We start from the raw sequence: 25,401 nt of genomic DNA, 5'->3' as shown, positions 1-25,401 counted from the left end.
AAAAGTTGCCAAGAGGATGGCCGTGGGCACCAAAAAGGCAGTTCCCAGACAGTAGATTTCCTGATCTGTTGTTTGACCTCTTCTTAGGGCTTTGAGATAACAAAGTATTTGCAGATGGGAGAAATTGAAGTGCACATTATGTTGCCTGTGCCAACAGCAGTTCCGACAGAAGATATCCAGGCTTTCTTCATGTTCTCTGGTGTGTGTGCTCTCTCAGGGATGAACAGGGGCACAGACTATTTATATGCTGGATAAGTTACAGGCATAGCATTACTGTGGTTTGTGAGCTTTGTTTAAAGCACTTTTCAGTTTTTTCTGAACCATCAGAGATTTTTTTTTTTTTAAAAAAAAACATACCCTGACAGTCGAAGTATGGGATTTAATTAATAATTGACTGGTTCAGAACCTTAGTGTGAAGGCAGAGGTGATTTCAAAGGGAATCTAAAGATACTGGCTCTGAACTTAGATGTGTAACTACTCGCTTCATTTCCATAATACTGAATAGTGGTAGGATTATGGAACTTGTTTTTTCTGTGAAAGGTAATCTTCTGTGATGCTGAAAGATTCTGGGGCCAGGCTGCCTCGGTTCAAATCCGGGCTCTGCCACTGATTGCTGTGTGCCTTTGGCCAGCTTTGCCACCTCTCTGATGAAAGGGGCGGGGCAAAGCTGGCACATAGTGTTGTTGGCGGGATTCGATGAGTTAGTCTGTGTGAAGTGCTTCTGACGGTCCTGGTAAATGGTGAGCTCTATGCAACTGGTTTTTGTTATTATTCAGTCACACTTGGGTGATCCTTTTGTAAGGGATTTCTTGTAAGGCCCGTAGGGCAAGGATAAAATAGCGCACAGCCCATGCCCTTGAGTGCTGCATCAAATGGGAGACCTAGAGAAATAAAACCGTGGCAGCACGCAGGTGGTGCCCACCAAGCTGTCACGGGCACCCAGATGAGGCGCTCCTAACCCTGTCCCAGGGCTCTGTGGTTGGTAGGGAAAGCTTCCTGGAGGTGAAATTCAGGCCAAGTATTGAAGGAGGAGGAAGAGTGTTCCAGAAAAGGGTTGGGCGGGGGGTTGGGGGGAGGCAGCACACGGAAGTGGGGAGGGAGAAGTACAGTGGGTGACAGGCTGGGAGGATGAGGTCACTTGGTCCATGAGGGTGAGGAGCCTTGCAGGTGCAGGGCAGAGCAGCACGGAGGAGAGGCTGGAGGGGGTGGCAGGGCCAGATGCCAGGGGATGGGCACAGGGCTAAGCATCGACACATAGCATCTTCTTCATTCCTCACCACAACTCCAAGAGCGGGTGGTGTGATGGTCCCATTCTCCAGATGAAAACTGATATGAAGAGTGTGGCTCGTGGTGAGGTCTCTGCCAGGCAGAGGTGGAGACACGAGGATGCCAGCCCGGGGCCACCTGTCTCCAGGACTAATGCACTGTCCCAGACACACCGGGAAGCTTGGACATGGTTGTGAGCACTTCAGGGTTGGCATGCACACAGGTGAACGGGGAGGAGACGCTAGAGAGAGTTAGGGCAATGGAAGCAGTGTGGGAAGGGTGTAGCCACAGATGCCGGGGAGGGCGGTGGCTGCCCTGCGTCCCCCTGACTTTGAGAAGCCAATGTGCTCTGGTTATAGGCATCGATTTGCAGATGCACCAGCCATTATTGTTCTTTGCTTGGGTTTTAGCCCACACGTGTGCCGAATGCCTCCCCTCTGACCACGTTCACCTGAGCAAGCAAGGTGGCGAGGGCCGAGATAGCAGATGCGGCTGTGTGGCTCCTGGCCCCTGTCCTGCATCCCTGACATCCTTGCTGTGCCTCTTATCCTCACCCCACCCCAGCTCTCAGGCTCGGTGTCCCTCCCTAGTCCCCAGGCAGAGGAAGGCATGACGAGGACCGACCTGTGAGATGGAGCCTGGTGGTTATTCCTGGCATCATGTAAAAAACATTCCGCCCAGGGGCGCCTGGGTGGCTCCGTCGATTGAGCGACCGACTTTGGCTCAGGTCATGATCTCACGGTTCGTGAGTTCGAGCCCCGCATCGGGCTCACTGCTGTCAGCTCAGAGCCTGCTTTGGATCCTCTGTCCCCCTCTTTATGTGCCCCTTCCCATCTCACGCTCACTCTTTCAAAAATGAATAAACATTAAAAAAAAAAATCCCACCTGGATTTGGTGTTAGCTGAAGTCGTGCCACCCAGCAGCTTGACCTTGGGCCACTCGAGAATTTTTCACCCTCCACAAAATGGGTGCAAATTTGGTTTTGTCCTTATTGCTCAGGGTCGTGAGGATTCAGTGAGATAGCAGTGGCTGTGGGCTAATTCCTCATAATTACTCACGGTGTGCCCGTGTACCTCCATTTGTGAACACTTTATGGGATTTATTTCTAATCTTCATAAAACCCTGCAAGGCACAAATTAGTCTCCCCAGACTAAGAACAGGAATAAAACTGCCAACTGTTAGATAAATAGCTAGCCCTCTGTACTGTTTACGAACCTTCTGATTCCAGGTGACAGGAAGCTAGCACAGATGGCGTTACCTAGGAAGGGACTTGGCTGGCTCATCTGACTAGGGGTGCTGCAGTGGTTGGGCCCCAGGGAAGCTCGGTCTGGGAGACACAGTGTTGTTGGGGTGATGGCGTCTATTCCCAGCCTGTCTCTGGGCAGTGCTGCCTCAAGGATTGGCATATCCCCAGGCCAGGCTGGCTCCCCTTGGGAAGAGAAAGGTGGGAGCAAGTGCTTTCCCACCTGGCCTAATGAAGGAATTGTCTCACTTCCTGACCAGCAAATACAACCGCACCCTGGTGGTAGGGGACCGGCCTGAACCAAGCACGGTGGCCAGAGGATGGGTGGGGCCAAGCCCACACAAACACATACCCTCAGTGGTGCGGGCGATAGATGCAGGGCATGTAACCCCAGTGACCTCTCTGCCATTTTTCTTATGACCCAAGACGAGAACACTGCATGGAACCACTAAATATTAATGAGGCATGATCTTACCAGTTCGTATTCATAGATCTTAAATTCACAAACAAAACCAGTGGCCCGGCAAAGCTTCTGTGCAGGCTTCACAAAGCTGGCAGGGACTGCAACGGAGAGCTTTAACAACGGGGCCCCAGCAGAACCTCTCAGGTTGTGTAAGCCATTTATGATAAAAGGCCATAGAGGCTGTGGACAGGGAGGCGCTTTGGCAGCTCCCTCACAAGGGAGCAGCTTTATTCTGATGCTGCTTAGAACGTGCATGCAAAAACCCCATAGGGTAGAAGCAGCAGAGAAGAAGACACAGTGACCGCCAAGGGTCTGCCGCTCTTTTCTAGGTGCACCGGTTCTGGCTCAGGTTATAGAGAACTCTGTTATGTCTGGCTCCCTATTCAAGGACTCTGGGAGAGATTCCATAATAATGATGGTAATAATACTGGTAAGATAATGCAGTAGGTGAAACCCATTAAACGCTCATTGTGTACTACATATGGTTTTATGTTCTTGGCATGTCATATAAAAAAAGAGTCATTTCAAGGGAGTCACCGTGAGCGGGTGGTACCCTTTGTCCATCTTGAGAGTGGAGTTATGCAGCTTTGAGCAGCTCCCGGCATGTGGTAGCCATTAACCTTGAGTAGTCCAGTGGCATGGGAAACCCACAAAGCACGCTCCAAAGCCTAGAGAGAGAGGTTGGGAAATTTGCCCTATTTGCACGAGTCATTGGCCTTTCTCAGTGGTAGCCAACCTGAGGAGGGGGGCTGTAATTGTGCTCCTCCCCCCTCCCCCAGCTTATTGAGATATAATTGACTGTAACTGATAATGACAGTGAGTGGCCGCCATAGTTGTTGAGATCAGCGTTCCTCCTTCAGGATTCTACACTTGAAGCTGCGGGGTAGAGGGTTAGGGGGTGACGAGTGGGCTGCATGAAATCTTGGAAAAAGGAGCACAGAGCTGCTTGGCAAGGAACTCATGATCCTCTGGGGACCCGTATCAGGCATCGGCATTGTCAAAACAGAGCTATGTGGGCAGGAGGAAAGGAAGCACATGGACATTTCTGCAGATAAAACAGGCAGCTAAAGCAATGACTTTCAAAGACAGCGTGGAGAAGAAGGGCTTGAGGGGTGGGGTGGGGTGGGGTGAGGTGGGGTGAGGAGAATTGCTCCAGGAAGCAGGCCTGGGGCAGGTGTGGGCAGGACCAGAGCCCGAACACCTTCCTCAGCCCCACTCACGGAAGGCTTTCTGAGCTGAGTTCTTTTGACTGACAGACAACACTTGGCATGAGAGTTCAGAGAGCAGCAAATCCCCTTGCAGCACATGACAGACAGCTGTGTGCCCAGGGATGAGGGTGCCTGCTCATTCAATAGGAAACAAGATTAAACAGACCTTAAGGAAGCATTTTGATTCATAGTTCCTATTTTGAGGCACAAAGATTTCCCGGGACCGAAGGAAACACTTGGCCTCTGGGCGCGCGAGGGTTGGATGTACGAAAGTCCCTCAGCGTGAATGGTTAGCTGTACCTCTAGTATTATCCCAGAGACAGGTGGGTGTTAGGACAGTCACTGATGTGTGGGTGAGCACTCGTATGCCACAGGCACTGTGGTTCAATATGAGGGGTGCTTTGATCTCACATTTAGTTCTGGAAGCAAGATGTGGCTGGGTCTTAGTTATAATTTTGTTCTTTGGTGGGATCAGCTCAGTTTGTGCTATTGTATTATTTTTTTCTACTCCCGAACACTCTTAGCTATAGAGTAGAGACACCAGATTTCCACATGGCCAGCCTACCCCCTCCATTTTGACAGGTGTCATCACTTATTCCAGAGAATTCCAGGTATAGGAATTGTGCTCCCCTCCTCCTCTGTCCAATCCTAGGCCAAGACGGCCCTTGTCTTGGGCACCAGCCACAGCTCTTGCCTCCAAGTCCCCAGCGCTCTAGTTGGGCCCTCTTCCTCCCACCCAGGCAGGGCTTTAGCTGCTGTAACAGTCCCAGATTTAGTACAGACTTAAATGCAATGGAATGCTGATATCGCCTTTCAGTACCTTCTCTTTAGGGAGCTGGTTTAAGCCCAGAGCAGCCATCGTGGATCTGGCTTGATTTACCCTCTTCCTGTCCTAGTTTTCTTCTTCTCTGTTGTCTGGGCTGGGCCCAGAATCCTTGCTTCAGGGCCAAGGAGGCAGGCCGCCCTGGATCAGATCCCACGTCTCCCGCCTGGACCTCTCCGAGGCTTCATTTTCCCATCTGGGAGGGTCGGAGATTATGGATATTGTGCACTTTTCCCAGTGCTTTGCCTAGGATAGAGACACACGTAGCTGTTATTAACTGAAGTTCAGCGAAGTGTAGTTGCTCACAATTTGTTCGATACCTAGCAAAACCCAGGTTGCCTGCTCCATCCGGTGTCCTGGGGCTGCTTGGGGGTACAGCTTCTCCCTCCTCCTTACCCACCTGCTGTGTGCTGTGCTGGTTCTTAGATAACACAGCTGTACCTGTGGCAGCAACAGGAGAGCATGCTGTACTATCTTGGGCAGAAAGTTTTTTGATCAACGTGTAGGTTGAAACTGGTAGACCTCAGGGCCAGGAGATACCCAGGCGGCGACGTGATCCTCCCTGGGTAACACTGTGAAGCATCGCCCACTGCACTCATGCACCAGAGGTCTGGGTCAGTGCCCCTGAGCTGCTTCATGTCCTGTCTACTTTAGGCCGTGCCAGCCAATCTGACCCTAATAATAACCCTGTGAGTTCGATTGCAAGTGAGTTCGATTGCAATTTTACAGATTGGGGGATGGAGGCCCAGGAAGTGAGTGACTTATCCAGGGTCACCTCTCTCGTCAGAGTGGAACCTGCTGTAGCGCAGGCCTTCTGCCCCTTGTCCAGTGCCCATTCACCGGATCCGGCCACCATGTGCCACAGAGCAGAGGTGCCCAGCTTTCGTGGGAGGGAGACGACTATGAGAGGTGTCTGGGCCAGATGTTTGCACCTGTTACAATACCTCCCACGTGTGCCAGCCACGCAGCCCTTGTGGGAACCAGAAAGAAAGCACTGCTTTCCAATCGCACACCTCTCTCATTTAGATGGAGTTTCTGGCCCGTTTTCTATCTGTTTTGGTTTGACTGGCTCCAGCAATGCTCACTCCCTTGTGTCTGGGACAAAACACAGTCCTGTTCCAACCTAAGGTATAGAATAACTTTCCTGTAAGTGAATCATAAAGTGGACTTTTCTTTGTCGAAAATTTCGACCAGTCTTGCTGGCTCATTGGGAGAAATAATATTTTGCGAGAGAAATCATCTGTCACGTCACTGGGGTGACTCATTGTATATGAATTCCCATCGTTGAAGTATGAATTAGGGCTAAATTTAGTTCACTGCAGTTTTGCTGTTTTGAAGGAAAATGGTGATGACAAAGCAGATCTTTTTTAGCTTACTGAAAGCCCTGGGTCTGATGGCATACATTTATATAAATGATGTCCCCGAACTTTCACTTTATATTAAAGAGCTAAAGAACTAAGTCCAAGAAAAAAGAAGAGGAAGGAGGAAATATTTGATTCTGCAGTGTTTGAGGTACAACTGGCAAGGACGATCCAAGCTCAGAGGCAGTAGGCAAGAAAAAAAATATTGAATAATTTAACAAAAAGAAACAGATCACTGTGCGTTAATAGGAAGCCAAAATTCAAAGGGAATTGGGAGGAATGTTTGCACTAAATACGTCCGGCTGATGTGAAAGGTGTGTGCCAATCTTTAAGAAAACTCGAGACCCTAATAAGTAATTACAGATGTCCACACATCATTCGTAAAAGAGGAAACGCGAGGAGACAAACGCTGGAAATGTTCATCCTCACGAACAGTCAGAGAAATGCAAGGAAAAGGGAGATCCCGTTGTTATCTGTTGAGTAGTTTTTTTTTTTTTTTAATTTTTTTTTTCAACGTTTATTTATTTTTGGGACAGAGAGAGACAGAGCATGAACGGGGGAGGGGCAGAGAGAGAGGGAGACACAGAATCGGAAACAGGCTCCAGGCTCTGAGCCATCAGCCCAGAGCCCGACGCGGGGCTCGAACTCACGGACCGCGAGATCGTGACCTGGCTGAAGTCGGACGCTTAACCGACTGCGCCACCCAGGCGCCCCTGAGTAGTTTTTTTAAGCCGATAAACCAGGTGTTAAAGAGGATGAAGACAGAAATCTCTTCATCCGTTGACCGAGTGGCTCTGAAGTAGGGCTAACTTGTTGGAAATCATTCTGACAGTGCAAATTAAATACCCTTTAAAATGGTCTTCCTCCACGAACTAGTAATTCCAGCTCTAAGAATCTAACCTAACACAAAAGTCTAAGAGTAGAAAACCATTATGCACAAATACATTTATAACAACATTACTCATGTGTCAGGTATTACTGAGATGCCAGGGAACGGTTGGGTACCGTGGCCTGTCTTCTCACCGGAACAGTGTCAAGATGTCACAATGTGGAGAATACAAATTAGGTAAGAAGAAGGGTGCAAAATTATGAAACAGTGTGACAGTAACACACAGTGTGTAAAAACCAAGGAAGAGTTGAAACTTGTGTTCACACAAAAACCTGGACACGGACGTTTATGGAAGCTTTATTCATAATAGCCCAAACTGGGAAGCCACCAACATACCCTATGGTAGGGGATTGGATTTGGAAGACGTGGTATGTCTAGACAATGGAATATCATTCAGCGCTAAAGAGGAATGAGCTAGCAAGCCAGGAAAAAACATGGAGGAAACTTAAGTGCATATTACTATGTGAAAGAAGCCAATCTGAAAAGGCTACATAATGTATGATTCCACCTATATGACATTCTGGAGGAGACAAAACTATGGAGACAGTAAATAGATCAGCGGTTGCCAAGGGTTGGGTGGGGGGCGGGGAGTAGGAGGAATGACTAGGTGGAACGCGGAGGGATTTGTGGCAGTACCACTATTCTTTATGATACCGCAGTGGCGGATACATTGTCCAAACCCATGGAACTCACCAAAATGAGCCCTAATAGAAATTATGGACTTTGGATGCTAATGATATATTGATGTAAGTTCATCACTTATAGCAAATGTCCCACCATGGTGAGGGGTGTTGATAATGGGGGAGGCTGTGCCTGTGCGGGGGGCGGGGTGGGGGACATATGAAAAATCTCTTACCCTTTGCTCAGTTTTGCTGTGAACCTAAAACTTCTCTTGTTTTCTTGTCTTCTCTTAATTTAAAAAATTAAACAAGGAACAGGAAAAAGACTGGAAATATTTAAGAAGGTTGTGTTTTGGTTAGGATAGACTTATTTATTTTCATTTTTTTCCTCCATGCCTGTAATTACCATTTGAAAACATGAACATGCATTAATTTATAATGGAAAGAAGAAAAAATAAACGTTTCAAGGGTTTAAAGCTATGAGATGAAGCTGTACATGTGGTTGTGTATTTAAGCAATTCTGAGAGTTTTTGATCCCTTGTTTCCTCTTAGTGGTCAGCGTTTTGTAAACGCACATTCCTTTGGGATATCTGTGAGTTTACACAGTTGACCCTGCACTCTAAACTCATGGCTGGTTAGAGTTTCCGTTCCCAGTAAAAATAAGCCATCTTTGGGGAAACTCAGTGTGATCTATATTCTTGGAATTTTTCCCACAATGTGTGGGTCAATCTTTGTTCATTTAAAAATTTTTTTTAAATGTTTATTTATTTTTGAGAGATAGAGACAAAGCATGAGTGGGGAAGGGGCAGAGAGAGAGGGAGACACAGAATCCGAAGCAGGCTCCAGGCTCTGAGCTGTCAGCACACAGCCCGATGCGGGGCTCGAACTCAGGAATGGTGAGATCTTGACCTAGGCTTAACCGACTGAGCCACCCAGGTAGCCCCAATCTCTGTTCATTTTTAAAACCCTAGGACAATGTTAGAAGAGCCTACCTTCTTTTATTAAATATATAGAGAGATTTCTTCATGTTTAACTGATTGCTTTCCAGTGATTATACAGTCACATGGTTTAATAATTAAAATTGAAAATTTAGGGGCGCCTGGGTGGCGCAGTCGGTTGAGCGTCCGACTTCAGCCAGGTCACGGTCTCGCAGTCCTTGAGTTCGAGCCCCGCGTCAGGCTCTGGGCTGATGGCTCAGAGCCTGGAGCCTGTTTCCGATTCTGTGTCTCCCTCTCTCTCTGCCCCTCCCCCGTTCATGCTCTGTCTCTCTCTGTCCCAAAAATAAATAAATGTTGAAAAAAAAATTAAAAAAAAATAAATAAAATAAAATTGAAAATTTAAATAATTGACTAAAAAATGTGTAGTGATAATTCTTCCTGCCCGGCTTCCTGTCTGCTTAGTTCCTCAGCAGCCCCATTGTAAGGAACCACTATTTTAAAATTCTTGTGAATACCTCCAGAGTTTCTTTGTGCACATGTATGCAAATGCTAATATATATATATATTTTTATTTTTACTTTTCCCTGCTTTTATACACAAGGGGCACGTGTTACACATTGGCCAACGCCCAGCTTTACCACTTAACGATGTATCTTTTCTCATCACACATAAATAGCTTCTTACTCCTCTTTGCAGCTACAGAGAACCCCCCCCCCCCTTTGTGGATTGGTAGATTCACTGTCATTTCCTTAACCAGTCCCCTGCTGATGGACAGTTGGGTTCTTATCGCTATTAACAACAGCACCGTAAGGACAAATCTTACACATACATTTGATACACATGCAAGGATATCCACAGAATAAATTCCCGGAAGTGAAATCGCTGGGTCAGAGTAGAAGCCTCTGTAATTCTGATTGCCAAATTATTCTGATTGCCAAGTTATTCTTATCGCCAAGTATTCTCCTTTGGGAAGGGTTTACACTCATACCAGCCATACATCTGAGTGCCCAATTGTCTGCATTCTTGGCAAAATAGCACTTTGCCTCCAATGTGATTATTGCCATTCTGACATGTGGAGAAAGGAAGTGCAGTATGTTTTAATTTGGATTTCTTTTGTGAGGGAGCTTTAGCATGTTTTCATAGGTAAGAGCCTTTCCTCTTGCATGATAACTGTTTACTGCCTTCCTTCATTTTGATTATTAGGCAGTTGGTCATAGGCTTAAGGCTTTCTAAAAAGTCTTTATGTATGAGGGAGATAGTCTGTCTTGGTTAACTGCACCTGCCTGGATAAGAGATGTACCTCAGGATAAGAGATTCTAAAAGGGGCTTCCCTATGGGTTGCTGGAGCCAATATGACGCACTTGAAATAAGAGTGATAGCCATTCAATAAAGTGTATACACTTCATCCCACATGTAGGGTCAAGATTTCACAGTAAGCCAGTCTGTGTTTGTATCTTTTGTCACTTAGGTCCTTTATGTCTTACCTGTAATATAAGGCTTATTTATCAGTGTCATCATTCTGGGTTGTCATGGGTAACACATGACAGGAATGTGATATTATAGATATAGAATCTGATATTATACACAGGGCCAGATAACTGAAAACACCCACAGCCCTCCTCAGGGTGAAGCCACTTACCCGCTACTAACAGTAAAGGTACAGCAGGAGAAGAAAGCGTGAACAATCATGGGGGACCCTGGAAACTTCCAGAAGAAAGCACGAACCATCATGGGGGACCCTGGAGACTTCCAGAAGAAAGCGTGGCAATCATGGGGGACCCTGGAGACTTCCAGAAGAAAGTGTGACAATCATAGGTGACCCTGGAGACTTCCAGAAGAAAGCATGAACAATCATGTGGGACCCTGGAGACTTCCAGAAAAAAGCACGAACCATCATGGGGGACCCTGGAGACTTCCAGGTGCAGCTCCCAAGTTCCGTTCTCCCTTGCACAGGAGGGGCTCTGTTTTTGGATTGGGAACCACAAAAATATGTGCCAAGAATCTCGGTTTTATGGAAGCTCAAGCACAAGTTTCAAAAGGTATCTTAATACCCTACTAGTGATGTGGCCAAGCCAAACTCCATAATTCATGAAATCAGTATAAACTATCAATCCATACACCTGTAACTGTGTAGACAAGCTGGTTCTGGATCTCTCCAGGGATTTGTGAACTTTAAAAAGCACATTATAAACCACTAACTAGCTCATCTCAACATCCTTATCTTAGCCGTAGGTCAGTCCCAGACCTCCAGACATCCCTGGAGATAAACATAGAGTGATCCCAATCCAGCTGTAAGATAACCTGACCTTAGATAGGTACTCGGGAAGCATACAGAAACTATTACTTCCTTTCCCTTTCCCTGGAACAAATACGATTTTGCCTTCACCAAGACTCTTCTCTTCTATAGTTCAGGGGAGACCGTTACCAGTGTGACCAGCTTGGCCCCGCTGCAACCCAAGAAAGGCAAGAGGCGGAAGGAGAAGGCTGACGTTCCTCCTGCAGTCCCTGCCAAAGGTAGGAAGCTAGCTTACAGTTACCCACGCGGAGCCAGCTCGACTGATCCAGAGTGGGTCTGGGGTTAGAAGTGGGACCAGGACAGGGGGAGTAGACAGATGGAAGACATGACATCCAGTGATTATATAGCTTGGAGAACCCCACCTAGATTCTGATCATAACTGAGCCCCATTACTAGGTGGGGCTGGGGGTGGTGCACTGGCTCAGCATGCTTTAGTGGGGGGGTGGGGGAGCCAACATGCAGAGACTGATTCCACAGTATATTCCATCCACACTGAAATATATTTCAACTATTATTTCAACTATTAACATGCTCTGCACATAGTGAGGTGGGACAAGGGGTGTCAACATCTTGGTTCATTCAAGGGAGAGAAACCTCTGATTTTTCTAAAGATGTAAACCAGGTGTGTAGTTTATTTTGGATTGGCCCTGGGGATGAAATGAGGGTTGGTCTTTGATTCCAGTTATAATGTAGAGCAACGTGGGTGAGAAAGATGGGTGTTTCTGGAGGAGAGAACTGCTCATATCTTAGGAGAACTAAGACCATCTACAGATAGTTCCTAAAATTACCATGGCCAATTTGGGAGACGTTCATGCCTCAAATAATTTGAAATGTAGTTGGAAGTACTAGGACCTCCCAGATAAACAATTTAAATAACAAGACAAGATATATTTTATCCCTCAGGTGGGGCTTCACAGGCTGTCACCTAGAGACCCTTGGGGTCGTGTGGTGAATGCCACTGGTGCTCAGGCTGAACACACGTTGGGTGGACAGAAAGGCTGGAAGGCCTGGGCGTTCTGGAAGGCATGACAAGTGCAGATCCGGGGAGGGAAGGGGGCAGAGAACCCTGCCGTAACATCTCATTCAATCAGAGTAGATAGTACCCTACCTTACCAAAGATAAAAGTGAGACTCAGAGAGCTAAGTGATGGAGTCTGGCTTGGAGGTGAGGTCTGTCTGACTTTGAAGGTCAAGTTTAAGTTCCAAATCATTGAAATACTCATTACATGACATGGTGGGGAAGAGCCTTGGTTTTCTCCTCTGTTAAGTGGGGACAGTAAGACCCTCCCTGATGACCTGTCAGGGCTGCTGTGCGGGTCAAGGTCACTGCTTTCACTGTTAGTGTGTAGTTAGAACGAAGCCCCAGGGAAGTTCCCAGGCTCGGCCTTTACCAAACACACCTGGTTCTCACCTGCACACCTGACCTCTTTGTAGCTGGCAGGGTTTTATGCAGAGCTGTTTCGTTGACCTTGAAGATGGGAAAGGATGACATGGCTAAAGACTAGGGGAGAATTGCTCTCCATCGAGGGGCACCCAGTGGTATCTAGGTCAGAAACGGGAGTTCTTCCATAGGGGCAGGAAGGGGTCCATGAGTCTCCACAGAGTATGTCTGTGTTGCTCATGATATGTGGACGTTAGAAGTCTGGGGAGAATTGGAAGCTAAACTCTTCATACGCTTCCACAGCCCCCATAGCTGCCACGTTCCATAAACCGAAGCTGCTGAAACCGCAGAGGAAAGTCACGCTGGTGAGTAACCCTATCCTGTTTGGTGTTGTCCCCTCAAGCCTTCAACATGCTGCAGAGCCCAAGTAGTAGCTTTACTGACTCCAATCACGCTGATAGTTCTCAGTGCTTTGATCCCCAAGCAACGACATTCTCTCTGCTTGGGTCAGCTTTTGAGACATCTTTTCCCCACATCTTGTTCCCAGAGTGGCTTTCTAAAAATCAAAATAGAACATAAGTTTCATTATAAACGCTATTTTTCAAAAAGAAAGGAAGAAAAAAAAAGGCCATACTCAGGAAGGTATAAAATGGAATATGGGCCTGCTTGTATACATTAACCTGATAACCACTCTGGAGAGACTGCTGAAGAACCTTCCAGAAAATACGTCATAGCTTTTTATTTTGAAATAACTTTAGGATCACAGAAGGTTGGAAAAAAAAAAAACGGAGAGTTCCCATCTGCCCTTTCCTAGCTTCTCCTAATGTTAGCATCTCACGTAGCCATGGTGTATTTGTCAAAAGTAAGATTATCGTCAGCACATTGCCATTAACCACACCCCAGACTCTGACCAGATTTCAGCAGTTTTTCCATTCATGTTCTTTTTCTGTTCCAGGACCCAGTCCAAGATATCACATTGCATTTTGTTGTCATGCGTCCTGAGTTTCTTCCAATCTGTGACATTCCCTGGTCATTCTTTTACTTTCATGGCCTTGACAATTTTGAAGAGTCGTAACTGGTTATTTTTTTTACAATGTCCCCCTGACTTGGCTTTCCCTGAGGTTTTCTGAGGAGTAGAGATGAGATGAGGTTCTGGATTATGGAGTAGAAAGCAGAGGTGATATTTCCTTCTCAATGCATCTGTTCAGGGATGCATGATGTCGATATGTCTTATGAAAGTGACATTAATTGTGATCGCTTGGTTAGGGTGGTTGCCAGGCTTCTCCGTCCAAAGTTACTGTTTTTCGCTTTCCATACTTTATTTGTTAGAAGCCAGTCACTCAGTCCGGGTCACATCCAAGGGAAGGAGAGAAGCTCACTGTCCTGAGAGAGGAGTATCAAATAATTTGTGCTGTTAACCACCACAACCATTAATAAATATTTCAGGGGTGATAACATCAAGTCTAAGCAAATATCCCGTTTCTCCTTGAACTTTTAGCCACAATGTTACCATTCATCAATGGATTTTGCTTGTAGCAGTTATTAGTATGGTGTACTCATGGTGATTTTCTATTTTCCTTAATCCCTGTACATTTACTATTTGAAATTTTTCTGTAAAGAAGAGCTGGACACCTTCTCTTATTTATTTAACTCACTAATTTATATCAATATGTGTGCACGGACATGAACAACTTTAAGTTTCTAGTAATATTGTTATTTACTTTGTCTCCAGTATTTTTAGCAGTTGTATATTTGTATGAGAGAGAAAGAGAGACAGAGAGAGATACAGAGACAGACAGGGAAAGACAGAGAGGGAGAGAAATTGGCAACCCTATTCTAACATGTGGCCAAGATAATCTTGAAGGAAAAGAAAAAAGTGGAGAATTTCTATACCAATTTTCAAGATTTATCTTAAAGCCACAATAATTAATAAACTATGGTATTAGCACAAAGATAGATAAGTTGATCAAAGGAACAGAATAAAGAGCCCCCAACAGATCTAGGGATGTATTGTCACTTGATTTATGACAAAAGTGGCATTGCAGGGCAGTGGAGGGATTACTTTTCAATATAGGGTGATGGGTCTGTTGGATATCCATATGAAAAATGATCCATAACCCCTAATTAGACAAGGATCATGCACTTGTCTAATCCATGTCTAACCTGTCATGCATACATCCAACAAAGGTTCTTTTTTAGAATGTCTGAACACCTACCAATCAATAGGAAATAAAAGGACAAGACTACAAAAAAAAAAAAAAATACCAAGTCTGAAACATGCATGTCACAAAAGGAGGTACACAAATAGTCAGTTCATGAAAAGTATCTAACCTCATTAGCATCATGTCAATGGAAATTAAAAAGCAGAAAGTTCACATCTATGAGGATGGCTAAAATGAAATACTTGTTTCTTTTTATTTTGCCTGTTTTTCTCTGACCCACTGGGAATTTAGGAACGTATGCAGTTTTATCTGTTTGTCAGATCCTTTTTTATTTTACTTTATGTTTCATATTTCAATAATCATTAATTGTCAGTTTCATTAAACTTCATCACTACGTTCTTTTTTAAAAAAATTATTTATTTAAATTCAAAGTGGGTTGGGGCACCTGGATGGCTCAGTCCCGGTTAAGCATCTGACTTTGGCTCAGGTCATGATCTCGTGGTTCATGAGTTCGAGCCCCACTTTGGGCTCTGTGCTGACAGCTCAGAGCCTGGAGCTTGCTTCAGATTCTGTGTCTCCTTCTCTCTCTGTCCCTCTCCCACTTGCATTCCGTCTCTCTCTCTCTCAAAAGTAAATAAACACTAAAAAAAATTTTAATTCAAGTTAGTTAGCATAACGTGTAGTATTGGTTTCAGGAATAGAACCCAGTGATTCCTCATTCACATATAACACCCAGTGCTCATCCCAACAAATGCCCTCCTTAATGCCCATCACCCATATAGCCTTTCTCCCCACTCCCCTCTCCTCCAGCAACTGTCAGTTTGTTTGCTGTATTTAAGAGTCTCTTATGGTTTGATCCCCTCTCTGTTTTTATCTTATTTTTCCTTCCCTTCCCGTGTTCATCTGTTTTGTTTCTTAAATTCTACGTATGAGTGAAATCATATGATATGTGTCTTTCTCTGACTCATTTATTTTGCTTAGCATAATATACTCTAGTTCCATCCACGTTGTTGCAAATGGAAAGATTTCATTCTTTTTTATCCCCGAATAATATTCCACTGTATATCTGTATCTATCTATATCTATATCTATATCTATCACATCTTCTTTACCATTCATCACTGTATTCTAAACAATTATTTGAACCAAACATGTACTAGTTTTGTTATTATTCTTTATTGAATCTAATGTCTTTCCCTCAAATATCTTTATTTGCCTTTACATTTGAACAATTTTTCTGTGACTGGAATTCTAGTTTCATAAAATTTTCCACTCTGTTCTAGGAAATATGCTAAGCACTTTATGGGCACTTCTATTTACTTCCCATATTGCTCAATATAAATGCCAGATTCCTTACTGTGGCCTATAATGCCCTATACCATGCAAGCCATATATGTAATTTAATTTTTTTAGTAGCCACAGTAAAGAAGTAAAAAGAAACAAGTGAAACCAATTTTAATAATATGGTTTATTTGACCCAATATAACAAATATAGTATCATTTAAACATGTAATATATACTAAAATTATTAATGAAATATTTTACATGCTTTTTATTCTATAAAGTCTTCAAAATACTGTGTATATTTTATACCTACTACACATCTCATTTCAGAACTACATTTTAAGTGCCTGAAAGCCACATTTCACTAGTGGCTACCATATTGGAAAGCTCAGCTGAATATGATCTGGCCCCCATTACCTCTTTAACAACATTTTTGCCACTGACTCCCTTCCTTGTTCCTTTCTGGCCATACCAGCCTCCTTGCTAGTCCTTAAACATACCAAGAATGTTCTGGAAGGAACTTTGCACCAGTTGTTCACTCTGCCTGGAACGTTCTCCCCAGGATATAGTTGTGGCCTATCTATTCACCCCCTCAGCTCTCTATCCAGATGTCACGTTGATGGAAGAATCTTCTTGAAATCCTATATAAAACACTGCTCACCTATGAGAGGCAGCCTGACATGTTTTATATTTATCTATTAGTTGCCTCTCCCTTCTACCAGAATGTATGGCCCATGAAGGCAGGGAGCTTGTCTGTTGTGGTCACTGCTGTATCCTCCATACCCAGAGCAGTGTCTAGCATGATAGAGATTTGTTAATGACTCTGCACACCAGCTCAGTAGAGTTGGTTCTGTCATTCTGCTTTTACAGATGGGCACAGTGAGATGCAAAGTCAGTAAGGCGCAAGATGGAACCCAGGGTCACGCAGACTTGAATCTGGTCCTTCTGAATGCAAAACATAAAGTTTTAGCCAGCTCATTTGGATTCTTGCCTCAGAGTGGAGCCTGGGTCTGGTGGCTTCTGACATATTCTTCTGGCCCAGCCTTGCCCCTGCCCTTGCTGCTTTGTGCCCAAGTTTCCTGCTGTTCTACTGGAGAGGCTGGTTCACTGTTTTCCAGAGAAAGACTTCTTTTGCCTGCAGTGAACTGTGGGCCCTGATGGGCTTTTCATTCAGTGTGATTCCATCTGGTTCATATCATCAAAAATTCCTCACCGGCTCTCCTCTATTGCCTACTCCTGTCTTGTCCTCAAATGTAGCAGCAGAGTGCTTGCTGATTTAAATAGATCTCTGGTCATTCGGTGGGCTTTTGGAAACTCAGTTGAGCATAAAAGCTAAACCTATCAACTTCCCTCACTCCTCAGCTGTGCATATCACTGCACATGTGTGTACCTGTGTATCTTTTCCAGATCTTTTCTCTATGTTCTGATATTTATCAACAACCTCAAGAAAGGATATGCGTTGTAAATTTTCCACCTTACTTTCTCTCTGAGTTGTTCAGGAGCTATTGGTTCTAATCCAGAATCTTACCCCTGGTAATAACAGAAATAGCTATTTACTGACACTCTGTGGATATATCCTAGAGAGACAGCCAAAACAGTGCCTTTTCTTTTATTGATAGAGAGAGAGAGTAAGCAGAGGAGGGGCAGAAAGAGAGGGCGACAGAGGATCTGAGCTGTCAGCACAGAGCCCGATGGGGGGCTCAAACTCATGAACCATGAGATCGTGACCTGAGCCAAAGTCGGACGCTCAACCGACCGAGCCACCTAGGTGCCCCCCAAAGAAGTGCTTTTTGCATATTGCCATAGTTCACTCTCCTAATAAGTTCCCCACTCCCGATCCCCAGTTTTGCATGTGAGGACAACCACTCTGTGCAAGAAAAGTGAGCTCCCACAACTCACAAGAGTATTGATCCTTCTCCTGTGAAGACAACCCCACTGCCCTAGAGGACAGCCTCTTTGCAGTGTTGTTGGTCTTATCTAGTTGGACAACTATCTCTAGTCCACAGCCTAGTGGGCAGGGGCACCTCTCATTTGTCCATTGAACAAAAATCAGCTGTGCACTTATGGGGTACAAAATGCTACAGTAAGCCCTTGGGGGCCACTTATAAACAGAGTGGAGTGAACAGTACTTTCAAAAATAACTCTGGTCTTAGTCACAAGTTTTTGTTGTTGAGTTTTGTGTGTGTGTTTGTTCAAGCTGGTGTGCTCCCGATGCAGATTCAACATTGGACATTCTTAATCTTCACAGAAAGTTAATTGGGGCAGTTATATGATTTATATGCATCTAATTATATGCATCACAGGGACTCCTTATTTTATGGAAGTGTCTCCAATAACATTTCTTAAGTACCAAATTGTCTGTTAATCGCTTATAAGATGAAAAGATTTAAAATTTTCTATGCCACATTTTCCAGAAAGAAGCCAGTTTGGAAACCAGTTCCTACCTATGACAATATACAATAAAGAAAAGAGCTGACTTTCAATGAGACTCTGTCTGACCAGCAGTATAGAGTCAAAAATATCAGGCCTAGCGTCTGCAGGTTTTAGTTCATATTAAGATGTAGTTTCCCAGGAGGGCAGCATTGACCTTGGTCTCAATGGGTCGATATTTAGCTCTCCGATCAATAAGTCCTGATGGTAGCTAAAACTAAAGTCAATAGATACCTGTTGATTCACGTGGGCCTTGGTGGGTAGTTTAGAAAATAGCTTGGAGACATCTTTTCTTTCAGGCCTGGCACTAGTTTAGGTCTTCAATTCTGTCACTGTTCCGTTTTGCTACCGTCACCATGAAACGGTGCTTCCTCGGGTGGTTATAGGCCACAGAGCACACGCAGCCCTCTCTCCAGAGTGATGGTAGCACGTGCTCACCCCAAGAAGTCAAGCTTCCTGCTGCCTCCGGCACTGCATTGACAAGAGGGAATATTTATTGAGTACCTACTATGTGCCAGTTCCTCTGCTGGGGGCTTAGATTCCATCTTACTCATCTTTTTTTTTTAATTAAGTTTATTTATGTTTGAGAGAGAGAGAGAGAGAGGGAAAACAAGTGGGGGAGGGGCAGAGAGAAAAGGGGACAGAGGATCTGAAGCGGGCTCTGCACTGACAGCACAGAGCCCGACGCGAGTCTCAAACTCATGAACCTCGAGATCATAACCTGAGCCGAAGTCGGACACTTAACTGACTAAGCCACCCAGGCGCCCCCCCCCCCATATCACTCATCTTAATTATAAATCTTAACTACCAGCTCCTGATAGGCCCTCTAGACTCTGGCAGGCAAAAATAACAGACGCGTTTCCTTGTGTTTTCACCCTCAAAGCATAAAAGCGGGAACCTTTTTGTATGTTTCCAAGGCGACATGGCATTTTGCGGGAAGTACGTATTCCAGAGACGGGGAGTGGTTGGGAGGTTTAAAAAATGATAGGATTCAGGAAGAATAAAGAGAGGAGCAAAGCATGTTAGACATTTCGTAATCAAGCTGTGCAAACCGACCCTCCTCTTTTTTAACAACACAAGCACGACATAGCCTGCTTTCAGAGTTATCTAATCACCTAATGAGGCCACACACCATCACGAAGCGTCTCTCTGACAGACAATGTGATCGTTTTGTCTAATAACCTTAAACACTGACAGTGAGTCATTGTTTCTACATCAGTGTTTTTTCTTCTCTTGGGGGGCAAGGGAGTACTTGGACAAAATGTAAAATGTGTAGTTTCCCCGCAGCAGGGCCCCCAGGACTTGTGGGGCTAATGCAGATACCTCCAGGAAAAGCTGTCATTGCTTCCTTGTTTCTGAAGAAACAGAGAAAGGCAGCAGTGCGTTTGATTGATTTTTATTGCATCAGGTCAGTTATTGATTTGGAGGCCAAGTGGAGGAAGAGGAAACAGTTTCTGTGATGTGGAGGTAAGACCTCAGTGCTTAAAGAAGGGCAACAGGAAATAACGAATTTGAGAGGAGGGTAGTCAGGACCCCAAAACTAATGAGAAGAGAAAGAGAATACAGTTCTTTGGACTCAAAGACCTTTTTTGTTTTTGTTTTTTAAAGGTTTATTTATTCATTTTGAGCACAAGTTGGGGAGGGGCAGAGAGAGGGAGAGAGAATCCCACGCAGGCTCTGCACTGTCAGTGCAGAGCCCAATGCAGGGCTCGAACCCAGGAACCATGAGATCGTGACCTGAGCCAAAACCAAGAGGTGGACACTTAACCGACTGAGCCACCCAGGCACCCCTGGGCTCAATGAACTTTTATACACTCCTGCCTCTGAGTCAACACCCTCCTCACCCTTGAGCCTCTGTAATTAAGGCACTTGTATGTAGTACACAGTAGCCAGAAGGCTCAGGCCACCTCTCTTCTCTAAGGAGAAAATGATCTCTTGTGAGCAAAAGACCTAAGACGCAGAAAAATCAGGAACATCATGGGCTTAATTACCACAGATTTCCCAGTGGGTCTCCTATATCCTGTCTGTCCCGCTCGGATCCATCCTCCACATTGCTGCCTAGAGATTGTTCCCAAACACAACTCCAACCATGTCATTTCCCTGCTTAAAATACTCTCCTGGCTCCCCCTTGCTTCCAGGATGAAGCACAGCTTCCCTTCCCGTGAGCGACATGAGTACAGGCTGGGCTGGGCTGTCTCCCGCTGGCAGGGGGGCTCTGCCCTGCACCCGCTGCCCCACCTCATCCTCCCGCAGAGCCGCCACTCACCTCTGAGATGTGGCTCCCCCACAACCTTCTTTTGGATTCCTCCTGCCACTTGAGCCCTGCTTACCCACAAATCCAGTTCTCCGGGCATCAGTTATGCCTCTGCGAGTCAATGACCTCCCCATCGCCAACTCTCGTGGCCCTTTTCAGTGAAATTGTTATTTCTGACCCCTCAAGGCATCCATGTCCTTGTTCCTGGAGGTAAACTAGGGTCATCTGCCACCACCCGCAGCTGACCGCTCTCCTTCCTGGCTCTTGCCCTTCCCCACACGGGTAGGCTGCTTCCCCTCCTCCACCGGTCCAGGATGCTGGCTGTCTCTGGGATGCTCTTCTTCTTGAACAGATTGCCTGGGAGAGTCAACACTGTCACAGGGGCAGCAGGCACCTGCGCAGCCCGTCCGTTCCCTCGCTTGCGTCTTCGAGTCAGTTCCAGATTGGTTCTGACTGTTTATGGTACGTACATTCCCCCTGGCGGCTCCACATGCACCGCCCGTTCATCACAGCACACAGGGGACTCATCACGTCCCCCCAGTCCTGCTCTACCTGGGATAGCCCTGCCTCAGGGAATGGCTGTCCCATCCAGAATGTAGGTGTCTTCTCCCTCACCCCTACGTACTGGTGCCTGAAGCCCGTCTGTTACTTTCCAGGATGCCTGGGCTCGTTCCTTTCCTCCCACTCACTGCCACAGCTGGCTTGCAGGCCCACCACCTCCCCATCCATCTGATTTTCAGGCCTGCCTTTGGGGCTTCCACAACACCTTACCTGTATTTTAGCACTTCCCACACCACAGTGAAGTTATACTTACCTGCCTGATCTAACTTTTCCCTCCGCTAGGACCATGTGGTTCCCATTTTACAAAGCGGCCTCTACATTTCTTATACTACAAAGGCTATACATTGTAGACACCTTAGATAGTGCAGACGGTGGGGGCTCTTTTGTTTTCATTGTGCCAAAGTGCACGTAACATAAAATGTACCATCTTAGCCATTTTTCAGCGGATAGTTCCGTAGTGTTAAGTACATTCTCATCGCTGTGCAGTCTCCACAACTCTTTTCATCTTGCAAAACTCTTATATTCTTTAAACCACACTCCTCCCTCCCTCGTCCATGAACTCCGCCCTTCTATTTTGTCTTTATACATTTGATTACATGAGGGACCTCATGCAAGAGGCATTTATCTCTTTGTGACTGGCTTGTTTCACGTAGTATAACATTGTCAGGGATTGTCCATGTTGCAACATGTGTCAGAATTTTTTTTTTAAATTTTTTTAATGTTTCTTTATTTCTGAGACAGAGAGAGACAGAGGATGAGTGGGGGAGGGGCAGAGAGAGAAGGGGACACAGAATCCAAAGCAGACTCCAGGCTCTGAGCTGTCAGCACAGAGCCCGATGTGGGGCTCAAACCCATGAACCATGAGATCACGACCTGAGCCGAAGTTGGACGCTCAACCAACTGAGCCACCCAGGCGCCCCTCTTTTTTTTTTTTTAAAGCTGAATAATATTTCCTTGGATGTATATACCACATTTTGCTTATTCATTCATCTGTCCGTGGACACTTGAGTGGCTTCCACATGTTACCTGTTGTGAATGATGCTGCTGTGAACATATGAACATACAAATATCTTTTTGAGCTCCTGGTTTTAGTTCTTTCGGATATATATCTAGAACAGGAATTGCTGAGTCACATGGTAATTCTATTTTTAATGTTTTGAGGAATTGCCATATGTTTTCCATAGCAGCTGTACCATTTTACATTCCCACCAACAGTGCACAAGGATACAAGGGTTCAGTTTCTCTACATCTTTGCCAACACTGTTATTTCCTGGGTTGTTTTGTTTTGTTTTGTTTTGTTTTGTTTTATTGTTAGTAACCATCTTTTTTTTTAAATTTTTTTTTAATGTTTATTTATTTTTGAGAGAGACAGAGACAGAATGCGAGTGGGTTGGGACAGAGAGAGAGGGAGACACAGAATCTGAAACAGGCTCCAGGCCCTGAGCTGTCAGCACAGAGCCCGACGCGGGGCTCGAACTCAGAAGCTGCGAGATCATGACCTGAGCTGAAGTCGGATGCTCAACCGACTGAGCCACCCAGGCGCCCCATTAGTAACCATCTTAATGGGTGTGAGATGGTATCTCATGGTGGTTTTAATTTGCACTTCCCTAACAATCAGTGATGTTGGACATCTTTTTAGGTTCTTATTGGCCATTTGTATATCTTCTTTGGAGAAGTGTCTATTCAAGTCCTTTCCCCATTTTTTAAAATCAGGTTGTTTGTTTTGTTGTTGAGTTGTAGGAGCTCTTTATATATTCTGGATATTACCCTCTTATGAGATAAATAATTTGAAAATATTTTCACCCATCCTGTAGGTTGCCTTTTCCCTCTGCTGATTGTGTCCTGCACAGAGGTGTTAAATGTTCGTTAGCACTAGTTTTAAAGTCATCAAGGACTTGTCCTCCTCATCGCTGTGTCCTCAGTAAAAGAGCTGGAACTTACAGAGTGTGTGTGGAGTGAATGAATGATTGAGGACAAAGATGTGTGATTGGACTGAGTCTGCACTGCTCAAAGTGCAGTCCATGGACCAGCAGCCTGGGCATCACCTAGGAGCTTGTTGGCAAATAGACCCCACCCTTGACCCTGGTGAATTAGAATCGGCAGTTCAACAAGATTCCAGATGAATCTGATGAACCTGTAAGTCTGAGTGTGGCTCTGAATGACGTATTAAACTCAGTAGACATCTCCGGTTGGGTCATTGCCAACAGGATAGAGTCCTTCACATCTGGAGGAGACTGTTTTTACATTTTAGTAAAGAATTCAGACCCCACGTGGGAGAATGGTGGATTTTCCTATTTATCAACAAAGAGAAAATTAAACATGAGAATCAGCTTCTAAAAGGTAGGGTGACTTTTCCTTCATTACTGAGGACCTTTCCTGGATGGTTTATCCCTGTGTCAGCTGGGGTTTGCTCTGTCCTGTGACATCCTAATGCCCCTCACAGGTAGAGTTCTGACATGTAGAGAGTGTGTGACCAAGATAGGCTCACCTGTGATTCCCTCTAGTTTAAAGTCCAAAGTAAACCAAAGGGGCGTCTGGGTGGCTCAGACGGTTGAGCATCTGACTTTGGCTCAGGTCGTGATCTCATGGTTCGTGAGTTCGAGCCCTGCCTTGGGCTCTGTGCTGACAGCTCAGAGCCTGGAGCCTGCTTCAGATTGTGTGTCTCCCTCTCTCTCTGCACCACTACCCCTACCTTGCTTGTACTCTGTCACTCTCTCAAAAATAAATAAACATTAAAAAATGTTTTTAAAGTCTACTACCGTAAACCTGCTTCTTCTCATGGAAGCTGAAAGATCAGAGCACTCAGAATGAATAGGAACAACGTGGTTCATTCCATCATGGCTGAGAGGGAACCTGTCTTAGGAACCGACCTTCCATTGAGTGGTCAGCCCAGGACCCACATGCCTTGCCTTGTCCATTGTCTTCCCGGCCTCAGGAAAGGAGCCCCTTTTCCTGGCCTCATTTCACTATCAAGAATATCCTGCCAAGACCAGAGTTTCTCTCTGAGAAGCAGCAGAAAAGGGCTTTGAGGCACATTAGACACCAGTGATAGAATTCTGAGAGGATTTTAATAATAACCCAAATCCCAGCAAAATTATTTCCAGAGGACATGCATTTCAGGTTTCTTGAAGGATGTTTATAATAAGCCGGAGAATTTCTCTTGTTGTCGTTAATGTGCTAGAACCGGTTTCAGTTAAATTTTACATGAAAAGGATATATTAACCTGCATAAAATATGTTCATAATCTCAATTTAAAATTAAAAAGAAGAAAAAAACCCCGCCACCACATGTACAATATATTGCCCCAAGTAAAAGCCTTGGGAAAAAAACAAAAACTTTGCTTGTACCACACCAGTACCATTTTTACAGAGATAAAAATTCTATGCTCCCCTCGGTACACATGCACATCCCATTATTGTCACGGGGAGTTATGTATGTTGACTGCAGGCAAGAATCGATGCCGAGCTTCAGAAGGGATGAGAGTAGGGAAAACAGAAGTCGTTTGGTTTCATGGACTTCCTCCAGTCCGGAGAGAGCAAGCGACTGGGCCTTTCATCAGTGGGATGCCACCATCAGGGAAGGGAGATCCCCTCCCCTGCTTTCCCCCAAGTGGAGGTGGAATTGTATTAGTCTTGTGTTAGGGACTCTGGTCTCTGTCACAGACCTGTCATCTCCCGGCACACCACCAGGTCAGTGCCGAGGCCCTTTGCTGCCTGGTGCTGTCCACAGACGGGTACCAGGCTGGATGCTTCTCAGCTGTGTCAGAGGCCAATGGAGACTGATTGAGGCTCTGATTTTATTCACGATGGGCCAAGTGGAGCACTTCCTCCCCAGGAGTCTTTTTTTTTTTTTTAATTAAAAAAAATTTTTTTATTATTTATTTTTGAGAGGGAGAGAGACAGAACACGAATGGGGAAGGGACAGAGAAAGAGAGGGAGACACAGAGTCCAAGGTTCTCTGAGCTGTCAGTACAGAGCCCGACACGGGGCTCGAACTCACCAACTGTGAGATCATAACCTGAGCCGAAGTCAGATGCTTAACCGACTGAGCCACCCAGGTGCCCCCCCCCCCCAGGAGCCTTTTAAGACTGGTAGCACCGGGGCGCCTGGGTGGCGCAGTCGGTTAAGCGTCCGACTTCAGCCAGGTCATGATCTCGCTGTCCGTGAGTTCGAGCCCTGCGTCAGGCTCTGGGCTGATGGCTCAGAGCCTGGAGCCTGTTTCCG

The 25,401-nt window shown here is 45.5% G+C and overlaps 1 protein-coding gene across 1 annotated transcript in view; it reads left to right on the top strand.

Moving 5' to 3' along the window:
- Positions 1-25,401, top strand: part of VSTM4 (V-set and transmembrane domain containing 4) — a 98,518-nt gene that overhangs the window by 51,461 nt on the left and 21,656 nt on the right. Inside the window, exons 6-7 of the mRNA XM_086680250.1 lie at positions 11,219-11,325; positions 12,791-12,852. Of these exons, the coding sequence (XP_086536376.1) occupies positions 11,219-11,325; positions 12,791-12,852 (169 nt within the window). The remainder of the gene's footprint in view (positions 1-11,218; positions 11,326-12,790; positions 12,853-25,401) is intronic.

This window comes from Puma concolor, chromosome D2, assembly GCF_028749965.1.
Source record: "Puma concolor isolate L17-30 chromosome D2, mPumCon1.1.hap2, whole genome shotgun sequence".
NCBI lineage: Eukaryota > Metazoa > Chordata > Mammalia > Carnivora > Felidae > Puma > Puma concolor.
This window is presented reverse-complemented; position numbering and strand designations above follow the sequence as displayed.